General features: G+C 47.3%; 2 protein-coding genes across 4 annotated transcripts in view; both read left to right on the top strand.

The window, feature by feature from the left end:
• Positions 1 to 21,578, top strand: part of LOC119456908 (uncharacterized) — a 114,769-nt gene that overhangs the window by 30,506 nt on the left and 62,685 nt on the right. Inside the window, 1 exon segment of the mRNA XM_049669128.1 lies at positions 20,040 to 20,352. Within this exon segment, the coding sequence (XP_049525085.1) occupies positions 20,040 to 20,352 (313 nt within the window).
• Positions 7,226 to 20,371, top strand: LOC125946407 (uncharacterized). 3 transcript variants are annotated; one of them, XM_049669529.1, is made up of 3 exons: positions 7,226 to 7,727; positions 18,942 to 19,008; positions 20,049 to 20,371. In XM_049669529.1, exons 2-3 carry the CDS (start codon positions 18,942 to 18,944, stop codon positions 20,354 to 20,356), a joined length of 375 nt encoding a protein of 124 aa, XP_049525486.1. In that variant the 5' UTR covers positions 7,226 to 7,727; the 3' UTR covers positions 20,357 to 20,371. The 3 variants fall into 3 exon arrangements, with proteins under 3 accessions (XP_049525486.1, XP_049525484.1, XP_049525485.1); XM_049669527.1 differs by lacking the exon at positions 7,226 to 7,727 and adding an exon at positions 13,424 to 13,613 and having other exon boundaries at positions 20,040 to 20,371; XM_049669528.1 differs by lacking the exon at positions 7,226 to 7,727 and adding an exon at positions 13,429 to 13,613.

Genomic DNA, 21,578 nt, shown 5'->3' with positions numbered 1-21,578 from the left:
CAAGTGAGGACTGTTCAGTCAGTCAAATAACTTTATTTAAAGGCCCTGCGAGTTTGTGGGACAGGCAAATGGTGCCGCCTAGGTGACGGCCAGGGGCTCTTGAGCCCTGGCGGCTTCCTCGGCCCGCTGGACAGCCCAAAGTTGATCGTCAAGGGCAGAGCTGAGCAACAGTCTCCCAGCGCACGCGGAGGCGATCGCGAAAGGCTGCATCCCCATTATTGTTTGTTATGCCTCGACATTCCCTTAGCATATGTTCCAGATTGGCTCTAGAACCACAGTTTTTGCATTTATCTGTCTTGCACGTGTCTGGGTAAATGAGGTGTGATATCGCCGGGTTCGGATAAGTTCCGGTCTGTAATTGCCGCCATTCGACAGACTTGTTCCGAATGATTTTGCTGCCGTAGAGCCGTGGCTGTTGCGCAGAGGCGCAGTTCCTGAGAGAATTAATGGACGGGTGTTAATAAGTCCTGCTTAACAAGTTCCTAGCTCTCATTCAATATAAACGCCCTGTTTTGGGGCAGCCTGTAAATCTGCTAACTTGATTCAGACAAGAATTTTTGACAGTCTCACCATGTTTGCAACCCATTAAAACTGAGTGCCCCATGTGGGACCACACTTTGCTTCAACGAACGCAACAGATCTGCACATATCTCTACGTGTATGCGAGACATGCCGTTCCTTTAATTGTTTCATTATGGTCGTTATGATAGTGCACCGGATAAATGAACGCAGCCGTTTATAATACACAAGCTGCTGAGTTGAGCGGTCATACACATTTGGGAACGGCATTACATTTATGCATGAAATATAGGATAAGCGTAACATGTTTTTCTGGGAAATCAGACTCGGGAATAATTTATGTTGTTTGCACCCCCAGAAATAAGCCGAAGAACGCAGCCACCTGCTTTTTTCTTTTTCTTTTTTTAATATAAGCAAATTCTTCGGTTTCACGTGGCAAAACCACGTTATGATTATGAGGCGCCCGGTTTAGTTTTTGCCACCTAGGGTTCTTTAACTGGCACCTAAATGCAAGTCTTTTTCCATTTCGTTCCCATCGAATTCCGCGACCTGGATAGAACCATGCAGCGAGCTCCAGAATTAGCAGCGCAACGGCGTATATCCACGATATAGGCACTAATTAGGCTACCGCGCAGGCTTTCTTTCTTTTTTGAAGTATCGACTGGAAAAAAAATGCCCACGTACGGCTTACGGCCAAAGATTAGCATATAGAATGGCTAACTAAAACCGTTTTCGGCGCTCGAAGTCCGACTGCAATAAATGACCCCGTACCAATTACTCCGCATTCTGTTACGCGAGAAAGGTAGAAACTTGAATAGAATGTTGCACTGCAGTTTACTCTTTTTTTTAATCTATACCAATGCTTCCCGTAAATCTAAGTACAAGGCGCCGGATGTGGCAGATATGCTTTACTTGTTTGAAGAGGCAAGCAGGAAGGTTACATATGCTGCTTCGTCTGCGTTTCGCAAGACCTACTGATAGAAAACTATATGCGCAACAATACACACGAGAGATACATGCATCTTGAAGAACGAGAAAAGTATTTTTTCTCCAAAGGGAACCGTACAATAGCATAGTAGAATGAAAGCCGACACTGCGGCCGCAATGCACGCGCAATCAACAAGCGGCATTAGAAAATAATAAAAAATAAATAAAAGAGAGAAAGGAAACGAATTTATTCTTAAGGCATAAATACATGTCATATGCAATTACGAACCCCATTTGATCGGTCTGAACGCAAATACCAGCGCGCGAAGTAGTACGAATGAACCTGCCGAGCAGTATCGCCAGCAGTTTCCAACGGCACGACCTTGATGCGGCCCAATCCACTTCGACCGCAGCGCCGCCCCAGTATTTTTCCACGTCGAGCGCCTCACTGCAAAGCATGCGCCGCCCCAGCCGCTCGTCCCACTCGACCATATTCTAGTACACTCTAGTGCCAACGTGGGAGCGGCCCGCCTCGGCTTGGAAGTACAAATTTAGCACAAAATTAAATAAATAAGAAAAAATGGCATGGCGATACATCCGCTCGTGATAGTTTCGTAGTTTCGTTTTTGGTCAATGCATCGTCGCGCGCGCCTGTTCCGCTCTACGGTGTTTGGTTGCGTGTTGCGTGGCTCGAAAAACGTTGACTTCGCGGGAAACAGCCAGAAAATGCCTCGTGTGTGTAGTGTTGAGGGCTGTATAAATGGCCCAAGGCGCTTGCTCAGGGGCAGCGGCAGTGTTGACTCGATTGTGTCCTTTCATGTGGTGTCGCGCGGTGAGACCCGGCTCCGCGGCGTTCGCAATGGCTCAGTGCTCTGCCGATGATAAAACGGCAAAAGAGCCAGAGAAACCGATGGTGTGCTCTCTTTATTTCTCGCCCTCGGAAAGTATCTTGGCGTGCCCCAGAGGCCAGTCCTTTCTCGAGCAGCTGTTCCCTCAATGCGGCCTTCATCAAACCCCCTTCCCTGCAGCAGCAAACTGGCGGCTCGGTGAGTGCTGAATGTCATTAAATAAAGCCACGAAATAACCCTACCGAGTACGTGCGCAACTTTCTACGCTTGTTCTGTCGGGAACATCGTCGCCTGGCGGACCGGACGCTTCGCCTTCCGTCGAGCACGCTACCGCATCGCACGCGGAAACACCTACCGCTCGAGCACGGAGGAGAGAATATCGAGAAAGAGCTCTTCGTTGCAAGGTTCTGGCAACGGTACTGCGTGCATGCAGCCGTGAAGCATCCAGCGCCTCGGCCGTTTACGCAAGCGGTGACGTATCATGGCGCATTCTGATTCGGAGAGCAATGAAATCTGTGACGACACTGCTTCAGCGCCAATCTGGGGTGAGAGAAATTGAGGAAGAGATATTTGGTCTTTGTTTTACGAATTTCTTCGCTAATAACTCATATTTTTGCACCCAATAAAAACTGCATGCATTCCTGAAGGTCCCTCTTTTATTCCAGCTGAACTTCCTGTTTCTCTTTAGTGTCCCTTTAAGTCGAGCCTCCGGACCTCTTTAAATAAAGTTTACACACACACACACTGCACGCAGTTGTGTCTGCAGCGTCTCTGTGTGGCCTCCGAGATGGCTGCGGCATGCTGCGTAGCATAGTCTACCACGGGGTGCCGCGGCAAGCCCTTTCACCACCGCGACACTGAACTTTTGGCCGAGCTTTGCCCTCCTGGCTTTTCCGCTGTGTAGCTTCTAGCACGCTAGCACATACGAAAAGAGAGAGAAAGCTGGGTACTGGTGACTTAAGTTGAAGGATTTGAAAACATTTTGTGGCACGAGATTCGTGAGGCGACGTCCTTTAATAGTGAGGCCATTTTATTAGTTAGAAAAGTGGTTCAAGCCCTTTTAGATCATGTAATACCATCGGTGCTTTGACCTTTTGCGTGCTCTTATCGTTGCACTCCATGCCGCTCTGTAGGGGCAAAACTGGCTCAGCATCAACAAAACTCACTCGACATTAAGAGTCAAGCTAGAAACGACAGGTTTGATCAGACTTGTCGAAACGCATAGGAGACGCGCTTTAGTGCCGCAACAGTTAAAAAAATGCAAACTGGGACTGCTGTGCCCATTCGTCCTCACCATCAATTATGTCCGTTAAGACATTGCTAATTTCTCGCCACATGGCGAAGAACAATAGAACTTTGCCCGCCACTGCCACTCCTGATCGAACTAATACCCCGGCGGCAATATGTGCAGTTGCGAGAGGGACATGCTAACAACTACTCTATGAGACAGTTCTGGAGATTGGCAGTTTGTGCAGCGTCACGCAACCTTGTGTCACGCACCACACTGAGAGTAGAGGTACAGTGCCTAGAATATACTTATATTCTAGGCACTGTAGTAGAGGTGTCGGTGCAAGTATTTGGAAGGTCGAAGCAGATGAAAAAGACGTTGTCGGCATCGCTAAGAAGTATACAGTTCTGGCTGAGGAGTACTTCTGTTTCGGCAAAGTTGGTGTGACATGCTGCACGTGTAAATAGCAGGAAAAGACGACGACAAGGAACACTCACACACAGAACCAGTGCAGTGCTACTAGCACGATAAAAAAAAACAAGTATTAAACAACAACACGAAGTGAAGATCCCTCGAAACACCTCCTTTGAAGGACGCTGTCAATTACATCGAAGCAAATGATGTCATCATTCTACAAGCAGATACATACGATGGATATGTGGTGTTGTCCTCAATTAGTGTTCCATGACCAGGCTCTCAAAGCCGTTCAAAAGAATTTCTAGCGCATTTGATTTGATACAAAGGAGTACAGAATAGTGGCCACTCGCAAATTAGCAGAGCTACATTTGGACGGCCTAGGAAAAGCCGAGGAAAAAGCTGACACAGGTTCTTTGGAAATCTTTTGCGCGGCGTAACCTGCCCGCCTTTTCCGTGTTATTGTTCCAGAAAGATGCGCGTAGCAGAATATCATCCGTCGTTTCCTTCAGGGCCCGCTTGGATCTTTACCCCGTGATGATTCCTGTCGTGTTGGTAGTACAACGCTGGTTCTTTGTGTGAGCGTGCCTTGTCGTCTTTTCGCTCTGTTTAAACTTGCAGTAGTATCGTTCTGCTGACGTCGATAATAATTTAGTTCAGGGCCGGAGGAATCGCCTAATTCTGCCGTTCTTTTTAGGTTGACTAATCACACGAGTATTCCAAGCTCAATCTGCACTTCGTTTTACAGTGCTACCATTTCTTCTTCTATATTTCGGGGCCTCTATTGCCGGCGTAGCCATCACGTTTCTCATCAACATCACGCTTCTTTGGCAGAATACGTCACCAGGAAGGAACAGTCTACTTGTCTTCACCCAAGTAGACCTAAGGTGTCTCGCGACTTCTTCTGTCAAAGCCCCACATTGAAATTTCATTGACATTTCTTCTGACATTGCCCCACTATAAATTTGTCCCCACCAAGTGTTCTATCCAAGTTCCAGGACGGTCATGGCTGTCACTGTCATCAACGTTGTCGCGCCGTCATCCTTGTCATCGTGTCACCGTCATCGTTGCCGTCCTAGTTTGGTGCTGCGGTCGTCGTGTCGCTCACTACGTCTCTGTCATTGTGGCATCAACCACTGCTACTGCTTTTCACTCAGTTGCCCTCTATCGTTTTTTTTTTTTTTTTTTGTACAGCGAAGCATGCTTGACACTCGTAGAAATAAAATCTAGTGATGCATGTGACAGTGAGAAGAACAAAATTTCTGAACAGGAAAAAGGGCAACGTTAGTTCAACGCCCTAGACAGTTTCTTCGAAGGTGCATGACTGCACCTAGGTTGTTTCTATCAAATTTATATTGCAGTCACCGCTACAGGCACAGCTAAAAAAAGAATGAAAGGCCTCATGAAATGTCCTTAGATGCACCTGAATTTGTTCACTGGCAACACAAATATGTAGAGTATTAAATATTCCATTTTCACTTAGCGGAAGACGCTTCCCTGCCACGCGGCCACATTTCTATGGGGCCAAAATGCAGAAAACGCCCGTGTACTTAGACTTAGGTGCACGTTAAAGAACCACATGTGGTCGAAATTAATTCGGAGTCCCCCATTACGGCGTCAGATGGTGGTTTTGAACTTTTGACACGTAAAACTCTATAATGTTTTTCTTTGTTAGACCCTTTCCTTGGTCATTCAGCCGAAGTTTGCTCTCAGATTCAAGCTGCACATTCGGAAAAATTTTACAAGTGTTATGCAAAGTTGGGGCTTATATAAGTAGGGCTTAAATGTACACCAAAAAAAAAGTAGTGCTTCGCAATTGTTTCTTGCATTCGCTTTTGCACTGCAAACATAGGTGGTCGTGTATACAGTATGCGTGAAGTGAACGTCAAATATTCGTAATGCAATATAACCTGTTTTTCTAGTTGGTCTGTTGTGCCAGGGAAAAGTTGCCCTCCCGAAATACCAAAGCCATGGATTCAATGGCCTACTCCTCATCCCAAGCACCTGGGGCCGAATTCCCAAAGCTTTTCTTTCGTAACTGCAGTTCTCCATTGGCCGGCAACTTTCACTAATGATATGTCCAACAACACGATTAGCTAGCATTTCATCTTACGAACAGTTCAAGCGTAAGTGATTTGTTGTGTTTGCGTGTGAATACGGGGGCCTTGGTCTGTAATTTTGTGCTTGAGCTTCGTACTTTGACACACTATATATCGCTATAATAATGACTTCGTTAACGGGTTTCTTTAACGTGCACTCAATGCACAACACAGGGGCGTTTAACAGCGAAGCTGTTACCCTCTAGTTGGTCGGGATTTTTCGTGGGCTCGTTCTGTGCTCACCCAAAAAACAGTGCCGCCACCTGGCGGCCACGGCCACTCAGACAGACCTCAAACGGTAGCTGGAAATGGGCTTTGTCTTTGAGTTTCCGCGTAACAGAATTATGCTTTGTCGCATAGACGAATTACAATGCGAAGTTATCATGCCTGCAGCGTGTGTGTAAGTCGTACTTTAAGACTTTTCTGACGCAATTTACTTCAAGAAATACAATTAGTTTAATAACGCACTCGCGCTTGGCGGAGGGCCTAAGAGAATGAGGAAGGGGTGCTGCACTTCCGCACACGTGCGTGCGCGCGTGACGCAGGTCTGTTGTGGCGGTAGTGCTTGTGTAACGTCTAACGTCAATTGGGGTGGTGGTACTTGTCAGTACTTGCGCCAGCTTCGCTGCACGTCCATTTTCACAGGGTGAAATGGAGGCGGATTTTTTTTTTTTTTTTGCATTCCACCCCCAACAAAATGCGGACGCCATGGCCGGGGCCGCGAACACGTGATTTCGAGTTCGGCAGCGCAAATCCATAGCGACTGGGCTACCACGTCGGGTGCTTCAATATCTCAAGGACTGCACGTGTCTTCTTTGAGAGCCACTTCTATCGGGTAGTCACTGTGTTGCTTGAAATCAAGCTTGCCTCGTACCGTCCACTTTTCGTACAGCCCCGCTGCGGCTCGGACAAATTTCCTGACACCCGAAACGCGGAGCTTCGGCAGCAGCGAATGGTCCTATTGCGCGGCAATCGGTCGTTAATTGTTTCCTCATCGCCCCAATGCGCTGCACAGCCCGTACTCCCATATCTTGCTTGTCGCGTTGGTGGTTCCCTCTGCGTGCTCCCTCCGCCAAAAGCCGGCCGAAAGCAAAAAAAAAAAAAAAAATAGATGGGCAGTCACTTGCACAGAGAGTGAAAGGAAAAGACCCGCACCCGCGTCGCGGACGAATTCACCGCAATCCAGGCGTCTGTCCGTCGGCGCGCGGCTAGCCAGCGCTCAAAACAGGTGGAACTCGCAGACCGGCCCGCCAGCAGTGTGGTGCCGATGGTCGATGAAAACAGTCGCACGTTTGCTTCCATCAGTGGGGGATCCTGCAGCGCCGTTGGCTGCCTGTCCGAGTCGATACGAGTAGGCGGGCAGGCAGGTCCGAAGAAACCCAACAGAGCGCGCATCTCAAATGGTCTGTGAGAACTTCGGGCCCAGTTCAACACGTGTGGTGACGGGGATTTCGCGCGTTGCTTGACTCGCGAAGCATCGCAACAGCACCACGGGCGGGCCGGCAGACGAGGCAGGGCGGGAAGGTCTACAACGCGAGCCCAGCAGAGAAGAAAAGGAAAGGAGGCGCGCCTCCTTTTCGCCTCCGGCTGACGTCAGATCGGCTGCCGAAAGCGGCGGCACGTGGCGGGAATCCGGTTCTTGCGACGCCTGGGACGAGGAAGCGGCGGCGCCTTGACTTCTCGACGATCACCGTAAGTGCGCCACCGCTGCTTGGCATCAGCGCGCTGTCGCTCGCCCTTCCTCGGCTGGGCGGGCGCTAGACTTTCGCTAGGCCCAGGCAACCCCGGCAGGTGACGCGCGACCGAGCCTTTCTTCTTTCCTGCAACAAAAGGATGACTACGCCGGTGGTCCTGGTAGGGCCAGGTTGGAGGAGGGTGAATCAGTTGAACCCGCGCCACCGTTGTGGCGTCCTATGACCGGGCGTTCGCTTTTACCTGCAGCATTGCTTCAGCGAACGATTTTCACTGACCTGCTCACTGCCCAAGACGAGGGCGATAGCGTCGCGCGGCCTGCGTGAAAGTCTAACTCGCCGGGGACTTCCCGACGGAAGGCGGTCATGGTGGCTCGTATGCTTGCGTCGCGCAGATGAGGTCGCATAATTTAGGGGCCGCGTCGCAAGGTCGCGAGACGTGATTGCTCGTTCTTGCTCGCACTCGATTATTGTTGTCGCTTCTGCTGACGAATCTGCCTCCACTATACATTGATGTTCCGAAAACGCGTTAAGTCCCAAACAGTTGTTCGCAGCTTTAGAAGTGCAGGCAAGAACAACACCCGAGCATGAAGAGGTAGTTGTTAGCATCAGCTGTCATTTGCAACTATAGTTAAGTTGCATGAAAACGTGCGCTAATGTTGAGAATAGGCTGTGATTATTTGATGTAGACCAAAGAGAAAGTTCAGCTAAGTTGTCTTGGAGACTATAGTTAGTTCAGGCCTGCTCTTTCTGAAACTCGAGACACTTATGAATCGGCGAAGTAACGAATGCTGCTCTACGCGATTAGCTTATGCCAATTAGATAGTCGTTTTACTGTGCTCCCGGGAATGAAATAAATATTGCGCGCAAATACTTATGTTTCAAAATGCACAATGTCGTTGTATGTTATATTTTTTTATCTGTAGTCTTTGTAACTAGCTTCACTAGGCTACGCGCAGCGAGCACCCTTCAATTGACCGGTCAGACATGAAGCATGTTTGTTTTCTCTTTTTTCAGTAAACCTAAATGCTTCCAGCTAAGCAGATTGTTTTGTAACTCGTCGCATCCTATATAATACGCAGTCTGACTATAGTTCAAATGCTCTAAAGCTTTTCTGAGACGAGGAGTATCTTTATTATGCTAATTTCTTCATTATGTCCAACTTAATTTAGCAACGTTATAAGTTTCAGTCTGCAGTTTCAACTTCTTTGTAAAGGGACTTCCACCTCATAATTGTCCTATATTTCACTACAACACACATATTTGTATACATTTTCATGATTATTGTAGGGTACTGTTGACTCGGTTAACTAGTATTCACAACTACCGACAGATGTATCCTCTTTTGAAAGCTTTATTCATACCGGTAATTGAACGCGTATTGCATCAATTTTTGTACTTCTATTCGCTACTAAAGCCGTTAGGATCACAGGAGGATTCTTAATATATCAGAGCCAGATGAAATGTAGACGAGGAAAACGATGAGCTTCAGTATTAATACAACGTGTCGATGACGTCTTCGCCTTTGCTGTTCACAGAGACTTGTCACCTGCCTGCCTATATACACAGTCAAGTATACCCACATCGCGAAAACCTTCACGGGGGTCAAAACAAAGCGTTTCAACAGTAAATATTTAGGGTGCAGAAACCTATGTTACAGTTTTTGTGAGAGCGGGGGTAGCTTAAGAGTCCTATGCCGACGATGAAATGCTTTGACAATGCCGAGATACTGCATGCTTCACACAATTCTTTAAGAAATGTTTCAGCAGAATCCGCAAATGGAGATGGAATAACTAAGAGAGTTGGTAATTGCAACCATATGAAGCAAACAGGCAACGAAACCAGAAAATGCATGTAAAAAATTATCCCTTACGTTTTAATTGAAATGTAGAAATAATAAAAAAAAGGGAACGCAAGTGGACGAAAAGACAACTTGCCGCGGATGGGAGCCATACCCACATCCTCTGCATAGCGCGTGCGGTGCTTTATCAAGTAAGCTAGCTAGGCGGCTCCCTTCCCGTCCATTTTATTGTGCATTTGTGTATGCATCAACTAGATCTAGCTCTGGGAGTGTCAGCCAGCTCCACTCGCGCGCCGTATTCGTTGTGCAGAAGGTTGTGCAATCTAGCACGCGGTAGGCTAAGGCAACGATATACTTAGGTATAGTAAGAGTATGCGAATAGCGATCATATTGTAATGATAAATTGGTAAAGATTAAAATGTACTTGGTATATCTTATCTGTTAAACACAATGGAAAAGTTTGGTATTCGCACACCTCCACTTTACAGATTCCGTAAGTTGTGTTTGCAGACACAACTTACGGCTTGGCCGATTCGTTCGAAAGAGCGATTATTGATTTACATTGTTACCCCTGGAACGCCCGTTCATCAACCCCAAGTTCACATGATTCAATACCTGTCTACACGTGTCCGCGTAGTGGTCTTATTACGTTCACATACACGGACATCCCAGTCACTAAAATCACTATATGCAAGGCGCTTGGCATAGGGTTCGCATTTGAGCTAACATTGACCTTTCCTTCCAAGAATGAAAGCAGGCACACAATGTTTAGGGCTCGCCCTACATGCCAATTTTCTCCTCAAAAATTACCCGTAAGCACCGGCCTGTAATTGCCGAACGGTAGGTTGGTCACTGCGTACCCCAGCATCTTCAGAGGTAGCATTCCTTTATCATTGGTTTAGGGGGCCCGCATTTGGTATGTACTGGGTCATCGCTATGCCAACAGTTGAACTGAAGCTCTCTGTCTGTCTCAGTCTAAAATTGGCTTTCGCAGAAGTGCTGCGGCCGATGCACTTGCATTGAGTCGCGCACTTCGAGCCCGTCGTCGGGGAACATCTCCGCCCACAGCGTGCTACAGGCAATGATAGTTAGCACTGTGTATGCGTGTACACGTGGCAAGAACACAAGTTGTGTTGTTCTTTCGCTGCCTTCGATAATTCCTTTTCAAAGCAGGCCATGACTTCGTGCTTTGGAGCAACCAGTGCTGAGCCGCTGTTTTCACGCTTCTTGTGTTGGAGCTTTGGTTGCAATTTGTGGTGTCACTGAGTGCCTAGCCTACACTTTACTGTCTTCCTTGCAGTACCCTTCGATCACGCTGACGGCTTGTCTACCCAGGCGCTTCGGATTTTAAGTGCCGGTTAACTTAGGGCCGCATCGGCATGTATGATAACTGCACGTACGCACGCCAGAGAAGGCATTTACACACGCTAGCACACACGCATGTGTACACAAATTTTCCAGTACACCCGCAGCTATACCTTTATTGCCTCGGATAAATCCCAACGCTAGACATCAGCTGTTTGGTTCCATAATAAGCCCACATGGCAATGCCCGCTCATTTAACTCCAACCCGTACCCGTACGGACCACTGCGGATTATTGCGATGACCTTTGCTACTCAGCTCAACTCTTGATCGCGTATCGTAAAAAAAGAAATGAAATAAAAATGGAGGGGGATTGGGGCTACGGTCGACATCGGCGACTCCACCAAAGGGGGAAATACGTGCACTACTCACATAAAAGTGTCTCAGGCTTGCATGGCAATTGACTTCTGTTGCTCATGAAGATCAAACCACATGTTGATCAAACCAATAGATCCATTGCTGATGAGGCTAGGTGACATGGTTGACCTCACGTGGATTGGATTGCACTTCCAATCACACGTAAGGAAGGCGTTACACCAGGAGTCATTCGGCGCCGCTTCAAGAATACTTTGGGACAATAGAAGCCTGCTCCAGACCTTTCCTGGCTGACTGAATTGTCCGAAAGCTTACGCACACATGTGCTTTAGACTATTGTAAGCGTGAGGTCAAACATGTCATCTAGCCTCATCAGCAATGGATCTATTGGTTTGATCAACGTGTGGTTTGATCTTCACGAGCAACGCCATGCAAGCCTGAGACACTTTTATGTGAGTAATGCACGTATTTCCCCCTTTAGGTGGAGTCGCCCATTTTCCCACTTCGTAAAACGCTTAATGTAACAACGAATTACGGAAGTAACCATATGACCGTTTATCACGTGTCCACCGAAGTAGCTGTAAACATGGAGCCACTCGTATTACCTTATCAATACACTAAGATAAGCGCATCTTTACAGTCGTCACACCACAAGTCGATCAAGGCACTCTTGAAATTTTTGCGTTCGAGTGGCCTATTAGAGACTTTAGTTCTCACGGACGTTCCCAGCCTCCTCTGTTTCTTTTTCGTGCGTTTGCTTTTTCTCTCCGCTATTCTTTCCGTCTTTCATTTCCCCTTACCCTTGATCCCCCAGTGCAGGGTAGCAAAGCAGAATCTCTCCGGTAAACCTCTCGGCCTTTCCCACCCCGTGTATCTCTCTCTCTCTCTCTCTCTCTCTCCAGATCGACAACTCCTTGATTGGTTTCCGTTCCCGTAATACCTGCGGCAATGAAAATATCCTCGCTTCTCTTTGCTGAAGATGGGTGATCACGAATGATGCGTGACGAGATTTCGAGCGGTCACCGAAACCAACGACTTAATTCCTATACGAGAGCAAGGAGGCTCCGCAGGAGCTAGCTCGGCTGAGACTCTTCCCGGACGCCGTCATGACCCGCGCTGGTCTCTCGTAAGCACGCGAACGGCTGCTTGAAAGCACACGAAGTGTGTAGGAGCAGCTTTCGCCCGCACCTTGCAGCATGCGAGAATCACATGTTCCGGCACTTCAGTATAGTTAGAAAGGCGTTCTGCCTCGCGATACAGTGAAAGAGAAATTAAGTAGCAAGAGAAAATACTGCCGACTGCACAGTAACTCCGGAACGCGAGGGTCGTAGCCTGAAGAGAGGAATGACAGAGACGTTAGCGAGGGATGATTTGCGTTTGCTACACAGCTCAAGGGACAGGCATACTATAAAGAGGGAGGAGCAGAAAGAGGAAAGTACGTAAAGCGCGCAAGTAGGGGTTCCTGAAGTGTTTTATGCTAATAGCATCTACAATACACAGGAGGAGGCAATGTTAGGCTAATACAATGAAAAGTGTGAATGAAGATAAAATGCGAAGAACCGCGTATAAAAGGGGAAAAAAAAGGGGAAAAAAAACACTTCATGCGTCATCAAATAAGTGATTGTATATATGGTTCCACAAAATATATTTTGAATACGAACATAATGTGATAAATAAAAATAGCAGTTATAATATCCAAAATAACCACAAAACGTCAAAATTATTGCTAATACCTGTCAGCCTTCACAACACGCCTACACATTAGACCCGACTATTTCTGTCCTAGTTATTGCTCGGACCTCGGAAGAAATCTAAAGCTTGTAAGCCTTGCTTTGCTGCGAGGGCTTCTACAAACAAAACACTAATATTGCACGAACATAAAGTCCTTTGCGCTGAATGAACTACTGAACCCTTTCTATAGAAGTCTTCCGTGTGAACAGTAAGCTTACTTACGCTCCAGACGCAATCCAATATTGAGTTTGTCACTCATGTATCTGCGCCCATCTCATTAAGGGCACATTGTACAGCCATTCGGGGCAAATATGTGCTACGTATCTGGCGTGTTGAGTGGCGTCTTTGCTCAGTACGCTTGACGGGACGGGAACCCGATAGAGACCGAACGCAATATGCGATCCAGCGAAGACGAAGGGCCGACGAGATGCACTTGACTAGCGTCGTCTTGAGACGATCGTCGATATGGAGCTCCGGAGATTACCCCTCCTTCTCAGGTGACCAAGCGGAGCGGCTGCTGAGTAAACAAGACCCAGAAACACATACTTCTTCGTGTCGAGTAGAGTCGGACTCGCAGAGTTCCATCTGCAATCCATTGCTGAGACGGGTTTCTTGTATATTGCAACCAATTACGCTGACAATCCGCTACTGCGAGTGCACACAAGAAGGTAGAAATGGTAAGTGCCGGCTCGATTTACCTCCGTATCGACATCAGAGAGCTCCCACTAAGTCACTGCGCTCGATGATCAAGGAAATGTATGTCAGCTCCCCGTGGTCTCTAAGCCCAAAATAATCATGTACACTCAACTGTTGTCCTAAACAAAAGCCTGTGCTTTTTTTTTCTCCCTCTCTCTCTCTTGCTGGGGTGTACCACAAACCTACATTAGAAGTATACTCAGCATCCCCTGCAACAACGCTTTTTCCTTTCCTCTGGCTTGAGAAGATTCCTTCATTTATGCCAACTGGCTATAGAGAACAGATTTTTTTTTTCTTTGCCATCGTTGCGAAAACCATTTACAAACCATTTTTGGGCCCGTGAACGAATTTGGCAACTTCAGTTTTCTTAGTGTGTTTTAGACAGGCCTGGAGAAAAACGTCGTACTACAACGCATTCAGAATCAAAGGGATTACTAGTTTCATTTGTGGTCACTTGTGAAAAAATATTCATACAGAATATAAATAGGGAGTCAAAACGAGGCACAAACTCAGTGAACAGAGAGATGAGGAAGAATGGAGTTCGCCAAATGCTATGTATACTCATCCTATTCCTACTTATAAGCCATATCTCAAAATTTAGAAATCGATCTCTTGCACTGCACTCATGTCGTTTTCTTGGATGCATTTTAATTCTCTCTATTTGCCCGCCCGTACTCCAAGCGACTCGCTTTGCCAAGTCCGTCAATACGGAGAAACATAAAGGCGAACCTTGCTACCATACCGAGATTGTTGTGGGACGTCAATGCTTTCAGAATAGGCTTGTGCTGACAATGAACAGAAATCCAGCAGCAGGTTTTGCATAAGTGGCAAGGTCTCGTACGACGAGTGTTTTGGACTGGCCACTCGGAATTATTGGCCGATAGCCATATCACGATCTCACCTTTGGTCACAGCCCGGAAAGATAGCGAAGGGCTTCACGTGTGTGCCACTGACTTCGGTGTTGCATAGCAACGAGTTAGCATCATGGCTGACTCAGGACAGTCGTACATGTTCAGTTTCCGCGTTATAAAATTTTCTACTAAGACCAATTGCCAAATGTGCATCCAGTATGAAACAATTAATCCTTCCTCTCTCCCCCGCCCTCCGTCCCTGAAAAAAAAAAACTAAAAACAAAACAAAAACATGAAACCCATATTTGTCGCAATACATTTTGCATCGTACGTTATATTTCCACCCCTGAGCCTAATGACCTTAAGTGGCTTGATCACTGCATCACTGCATATTCACTGCATAATCACTGCATCACGGCATAAGGAGCATCTGTATAAAAGGTGTTCTACTTCTTTCACAAATATGAGTCGAATTGACCACTTTTGCATGCAAGCCACAATCATTCAATGAGCTACTACAGCAGATACTCTTCTAAAACGGGGACGTGAGTTCTAATCTATTGTAGCACTGAAGTCTTTCCGCACTTTGTGCACAATCCCTCAATTATGCGGCCTACCGCTTGTGATTAACCACGACGTTTCGCAAGCTTTTCTCTGGTTACTTGAATGCTTGCAATCGGTGATACTAGTAACTTAAAAACATATAGCAACCCAGCGAGCGTAAGGTTCGCTTGAATACGACATGAGGGTTGCTCCATATATCGTAATATCATCGTCCAGCCGTGCACGAAGGGATTGTCTATGATAGTACTTGTTTCGAAGAGCAAATTGTATAGTAGCGCATCGATCTGTGCGGTGCATTATAACGGAAAACCCGGCAATGTTACTCAAACGTGACCACTAAGCTTTCTTTATTGCCGTGTCTCTCACCCAGAGAGTTTTACCTGGCAAATTGTCATTCTAAGTGATCTCATATCGTACGCTGCGCACTACTTAGCCCCAGAAACCGACACCTACAGTTCTTAGGAAGCCATTGATCGCTCCATGGACAAATTACGCGAGACGACGCTGCATAAGAAGAAGAAGGTAATGGCCAAGTTCCTGAAAAGATTTCATTATGAGAGGTGGCAACCGACAGATCCGAATAACACACTTAAGGAACAAGGGAGCGTTAGCGATGCGGTGCTCGAGTGCTCTGTGTCAGCACCCCGTTTCTTCGACGGCACGCTTCATCGTCGCCATGGTTCATTGAGCTCAGCACCACGATCGTTATCGGTGCGCACGTGAGTGGCAGCCTATCTGGACGTGTCGGCACTGCACAAGCAATTCCTTAGGAAAGCGAAGAAAACGGGCTCCTTATTGGTTGACTCACAACAACAACAACAACACGATGAAAGCTTCTCCTCTTGCCGTGACCGACATGGGCGCTCGCAGGGATAGGATGCAACGTATAAAGAAAACAAGGACAGGCTTGACCTGAGGGAGCTTTCGGCTCCCCCGGGCCACAGTTCCTCAGCACCAAATAAAGTTCTCGTCACCGTCATCGTCGCATAGAGGCCCGAGAACGACACAAATCCCACCAGGGCCAGAGAGAGCGGTGACAGTGGAAAGGCCTCGAAGTGGGCTGCACAGAGCTTCAATGTTTCTCGTGTGGCATTCGCGTAGCTACGTACTGCGATCCACAGATTACTTGCAGGCACTATATCCGTTCATATGAGGACGCCAGGCAAAGGTAACGCATATATATATATATATATATATATATATATATATATATATATATATATATATATATATATAACGTGAGCATGTGCAAGAGAATTCAGAACCAAAATTTAAAAATGAGTTAAAAACACAAAGTTTCTATATATACAAGTCTGAGTGGGTTACCTTTGTCAAGCGATTGTCGACGCTCTTTAAGACGGGTATTAAAACACCGGCCGGTCTTTCCTATGTAAACATTGCAGCAAGTTAATGACAACATGTACACTACATCTATTTTACATGTTACGAACTTGGTGTCTTCTTTTAAAGCACAGACACACTTTTTCTTGCTTATTTTGTCAAACGTTTTGTCCACCACTTAACAGATTCGTGGCACCTTGTCAGGAGCGCCGAAAACAACGTCAACGTCAAACCGGCTGGCAACGTTCTTTAGTCCGTGGGCTATGCGATGAACACAGGGCACGAAAGCGATGTGTTTTCGCTGTTAGTATTACATATAAACATGACCCAAATGACGAATCTTCTAGAATCTAACAAACAGAAGTCTAAATGACAAGTCGTTCCTTTGAGGAAGACAAGGCCCCTTCCCGAAACGTTGTCTCCATTTTAAAGGCTCGCTGCTTAAGTTTATTTTGTCAGCCCATTGTTGGTCCATTCAAGCTGGCTTTCTGTATAGCAGAAAATGTCTACTAACGTAATCGATTCACTGAATAATACGTACAGCTTAGCTCTATATCATTTTATAAATAAAATATTCGCGATTAAACTATGAGCAAATTAAACGTAACCGTAATCAGGCACCCTCCCAGCCCTACGATTAGAATAATAACACCCTCTCCGCTTTCGGGGATTGTGAAGCGTTCGACTGTTTCCATTTTTTTGTTTCTTCTTTTTTACCGACGGAAAAGACGTCTATCAAGCTCCCTCTTCTATCTGCATTTGCTAGACAGAGTTTTGCGTCTTTTTGCACCAGGTGCCACTCACTAAAGCCAAGCTAGATGCGAAGGCATGCAGCGTCATACGGTGACTCAATGGGCCTATTGCTACGCACAGCTTTGAGCTACGGACGAAATGCAAAGAAAGCCCAAAAATATCTCATGCATGGCTGACGACATACTGTAATAGTCTTGCACTAACTAGCCCAGAAGAAGCTTTCTTGAATTATGGAGTGTCATAAGCACTGAAGCAAAGGAAATGGGATCAATTCATGCATATCTTGCGCTACCTGTGTTGCTTTTATTGTGGCTTTTAAGGAGTACTGACATATTTTCTACTTTTCATTTTTTTGCACTGGACGAAGGTTCTGTACCTAGAAACCGTAGACAATACACTGGAAAACCTCGGAGCAGCCTAAATTGTTTTTTTTTTTTGGGGGGGGAGCCAGTTCCAGTTTAGTTTCCCAGGAGATGTATGTGGTGTGACGTCACGTCGCAGAAAGTTGTCACGTGGGAGCAGGGCATCGCAACGTTTTGGCTCTCGCTCCAGCCTCTGTGATCTGATATGCTACTGCTCATTGAGCGGCCCGATGTGGCAACATATCAGACCACCGAGCGAGCCGGAGCGAGGGCCAAAACGTCGTGACACCCTGCTTCCACGTGACCACCTTCTGTGACATGACGTCACAACAGATCTCCTGGCAAACGAAACTGGAACTGGCTCGCCGAAAAGCTATTTAGGCTGCTCTGAGGTTTGCCAATATTAAAGCGAAGCTTTCTATGTCTCACTGATTCGTCCGTGAGCGCCGAAAACGCACTGCAGGAAAACCAACTTACGCAATAGAACTATCTGCGCATCTGCGCACACAATAGAACAAACTGCGCACACAGTCATAGACCACTACAGTTTACATTCGCAGTTGTACCGATAAGAACAATGAGAACTGGAACGCCACGCTACCCAGACGAACTGTATACAAGATGTTCATTTTTAAGTTTTACGGAATTTTTAAAAATCGCCCGTGGCAGGTAGCATAATTCATATCATTGAGCTGTGTTATTCGATGAATTAAACGTTAGTAACACGAGAAATCGAAACACATATTCAACTAATTAACAAAAATTCACTAATTAACTTCTTAGTTAATTACTTTACGACACATTGCAATTTACGAATTGTAGCCGGTGAGCTTGTCAGGCGTATCCACTTGGAAATAATTTCGAGAATGACACCAGTCTGGAGACATGCGCCATCAAACTCGCCGTAAAAATGCACTGTTGCTCCATTAACTTTTTTAAGGCAGATCCCGTGTATCGGCAACGGCATGCAGTCCGTGAAAGTGTGACTGTGTGCGTGTAATCAACGGCTACATGATCTAAAAAAAAGACTATGCAACTTAACGAAATGTGTCTTCATTCAACTTCACCGTTCAAAAAATACAATCCTAAACAAGCCATCAAATCACATATGCAACGCATAAGGTCGCTCAGCATTTCTTGGGTTCGTTGCGTGGTCGTTGGCTTCGGACTTTGATTCAGTTTGCATGGGCGAAAGCTTCGCATGCAACCATCTTTCTTTAAAAAAGGGGCCTTTTTTTTTGTCTACGGTTTCCAGGTTCAGGACCTTCGTTGAGTGGAAAACGATGAAAAGTAGACAGTGTAATGTCAATACTCCTTTAATGTTGCCGCGCAGCGCGCATTGTGAGTGCTTTCGTATAAGCTGAATGGCCGCAGGCTTATTAATGAAAATCGCACGCACAAGACTGGCTGACTGAGCGTGGGGGGCGCTTTCTCGCAGATGCTGCTGTGGCTGGTGACGGTGGTGGCGCTTCTCGCGACCGGGCAAGCTACGAACTCCTCCACCGGTGAGCACACAGTAGGAAACACGAATGATCGCGTGTCACGATGGGCTAGGGAAGCTTCAGTGGTCTGCAGTCTCCGCTTTATGGACTACGGCTACCGCTGACACCAAAGGCATCGCAGCGTGTGTACGCTCAGTGTCATCCTGTCAACTTGTCCTTATTTATTACTGAACGGCAAGCTAGCGTGTATACCCCATCGCACAAGCGTTCGGAGTGCGCATAACTACGATAAAGCTCAAATACTTTGTCGCCTGAGCGCTCATATCCCGAATGAGAGCTAAGTGCTTAAGCATGAATGGCTTTAGGGAAGAAGAAAAAGTACGGAGGCTAAAGAGCGCTTTACTAAACTGCTCAGCTCAACTGATCAACTGATAAGCTATTTGGTGCCATTCTTACACGCCAACAGCTCTATGAAGTCGTCCTCTGAAAATGGACGTCACCCATAAGTCCGACAGTCCTACATATAGTAGTACTCTCTCAGCAGTCATGTGATGGCGTCGGCAAACGCGGTGCACGTTCCGGCATGTGTAAATGGCTGCGTAAGACGCTGTGGCCGCTCCCCCTTACTAGAGAGTACTGCACGTTTCTAACGCGTTTGTGCTAGCGTCCCCTTAAGCGGGAGATCCGATGATTCCCTCCGGAGCTTCGCCCACTCATCATCATTCACCCCGTGGATATGCTGTAATTTTTTTTCTCATTTTTCTCAGACTGGTTACACACTAGTACTACGACGACGGGGACGAACGGGTGCCGCTATAAGGAGCTTCGCCCCTAAAAGCGATCGCGTTCCGCAACAGCATAATCAACCCCCCAATGTCGCCACTAGCGTTGCGTATAGGGATGGAAACTATACCACAACGGTAAATACTGCTCTCGAAGCTGCAGCTGTACCCTCCGAGTGCATGTAAGCCAACCCATGCTGCCTCCGCATTCGGCGTATGTCTGCTCCTCCCACCACTTACATTCATCTCACTAGTAGCGCGCAGTGGTCCCTGTTGTGCCAAGTGCACTGTGTTTCCCTGTGCGCTAAACAGCAGGAGCAGCAGGAGCAGCAGCACCGAGGGAGACCGACTGCCGCAGCCCGGACGGCAAGGAAGGCTTCTGCACCTTGGCGTCGCAATGCAGGCAACTGGCGCTACTTTCGTCCAGCGAGCAGCGGCGGTACGTGTGCGGCTATCGAGGACCGCTGGCCAAGCTCTGCTGCGTCCCCGAACCGGCGTCAGGAGGCGAGGGCGACAACTCGACCGGCGTCGCCTCCCGCGGCGCTGGTGCAGACGGTGCGGCCATCGCCCCCGCCCCACCACCTGAACCCCTCCCTGAAGGCTACCCCAACGCTACTGCCATCTGGTGAGTATCGTATTACAAATACGTGCGAATTGTTTGCGAAATGGTACACGATAATACTGCCAGCAGGACCTTTATTTCGTTCGTTTGTTTCTTGGAACAGGTCTCATAAGACGGGCGTTGCTCTGGGGGATGAGACGCTTTTGCGAACGTCGCACCCTCTTAACAGCGGGTGTTTACAAATATGTGTTTTGCATGATGCAGTTCTATAAACGGAAGTGCGAGCAGACAAATTTTTACACCAGCAGATTACATTAAGATTTGCAGAAATAGAAAAGATATGTAGAAAAAATGCCGTGCTCAACACTGGCAAAACATAAAATGTTAGGCGACAAACCAGTTGATACTTCACTTTTATTGTTCTGCACCTAATTTTATTAAATGCGAAACATTTATTGGTGAACACGGCACATGCCGAAGCGGCAGAGGAAGCGGCCATAGCACTGGCCCTCACACAAACCAAGGCTACATACGTGATCTGCGATTCGCAAATGGCAATTCGCAATTTTGCAAATGGGCGCATATCGCAAGAGGCGTATCACATACTCCAGCGACATCCCATACACCAGGGAGAGGCCGACGTCGATAACCGAAGGCACTTGCTGTGGATCCCGGCACACACTAGACTGAGCACCCCCAACGAAGCGGCTCACCGCGTTGCTCGAGGCCTCACTCACCGAGCATCATCGGAGGAAGAGCCCCCGCTGGGTATTGCAAACGTCTGGGCGTGGGAATATCGTTTGACCAGGTTCCACGACATCACGACACACTACCAGTTACAGAGACGCGTATACCCATTCCCTCACGTTACGTTAGACAGGACGCAAGCAGTACACTACAGGCAATTACAAACTGATTCTTACAGAAACCCCAGACTAATTCACGCCATGTATCCACACATGTACACTACAAACAGATGCACATCGTGCGGCGAGGTTGCCACACTTAATCACATGTTATGGGAATGTCAGGACATAACAAACAATTCGGGCAGTGCCGACACCTCCGTCTCTTCCACCGCCAGCCTCCGCTCGCACTAGAAGACCGCACTGCTCAGCTCGAACCTGACAGTACAACTCTGGGCCGTCCAGCGAGCCGAGGAAGCCGCTTCGAGACAAGGTCTCGGAACCGCGTCCGCGGCGGGTGCCCAGACCCACTAAAAGGACGCCGGACTCGAATATGATTGATTTGATAATAAAGTTTACGTTCTTCTTCTTGGCGAACATTTG

Source organism: Dermacentor silvarum, chromosome 6, assembly GCF_013339745.2.
Source record: "Dermacentor silvarum isolate Dsil-2018 chromosome 6, BIME_Dsil_1.4, whole genome shotgun sequence".
In the NCBI taxonomy this organism is placed as follows: domain Eukaryota; kingdom Metazoa; phylum Arthropoda; class Arachnida; order Ixodida; family Ixodidae; genus Dermacentor; species Dermacentor silvarum.
This window is presented reverse-complemented; position numbering and strand designations above follow the sequence as displayed.

What these genes read in the sequence shown, in the direction of transcription:
- LOC125946407 (XM_049669527.1), top strand. An exon ending in AGCTACGAACTCCTCCACCG is followed by an intron (nt 19,009 to 20,039) that starts GTGAGCACACAG and finishes TGCGCTAAACAG; the next exon opens with CAGGAGCAGCAGGAGCAGCA.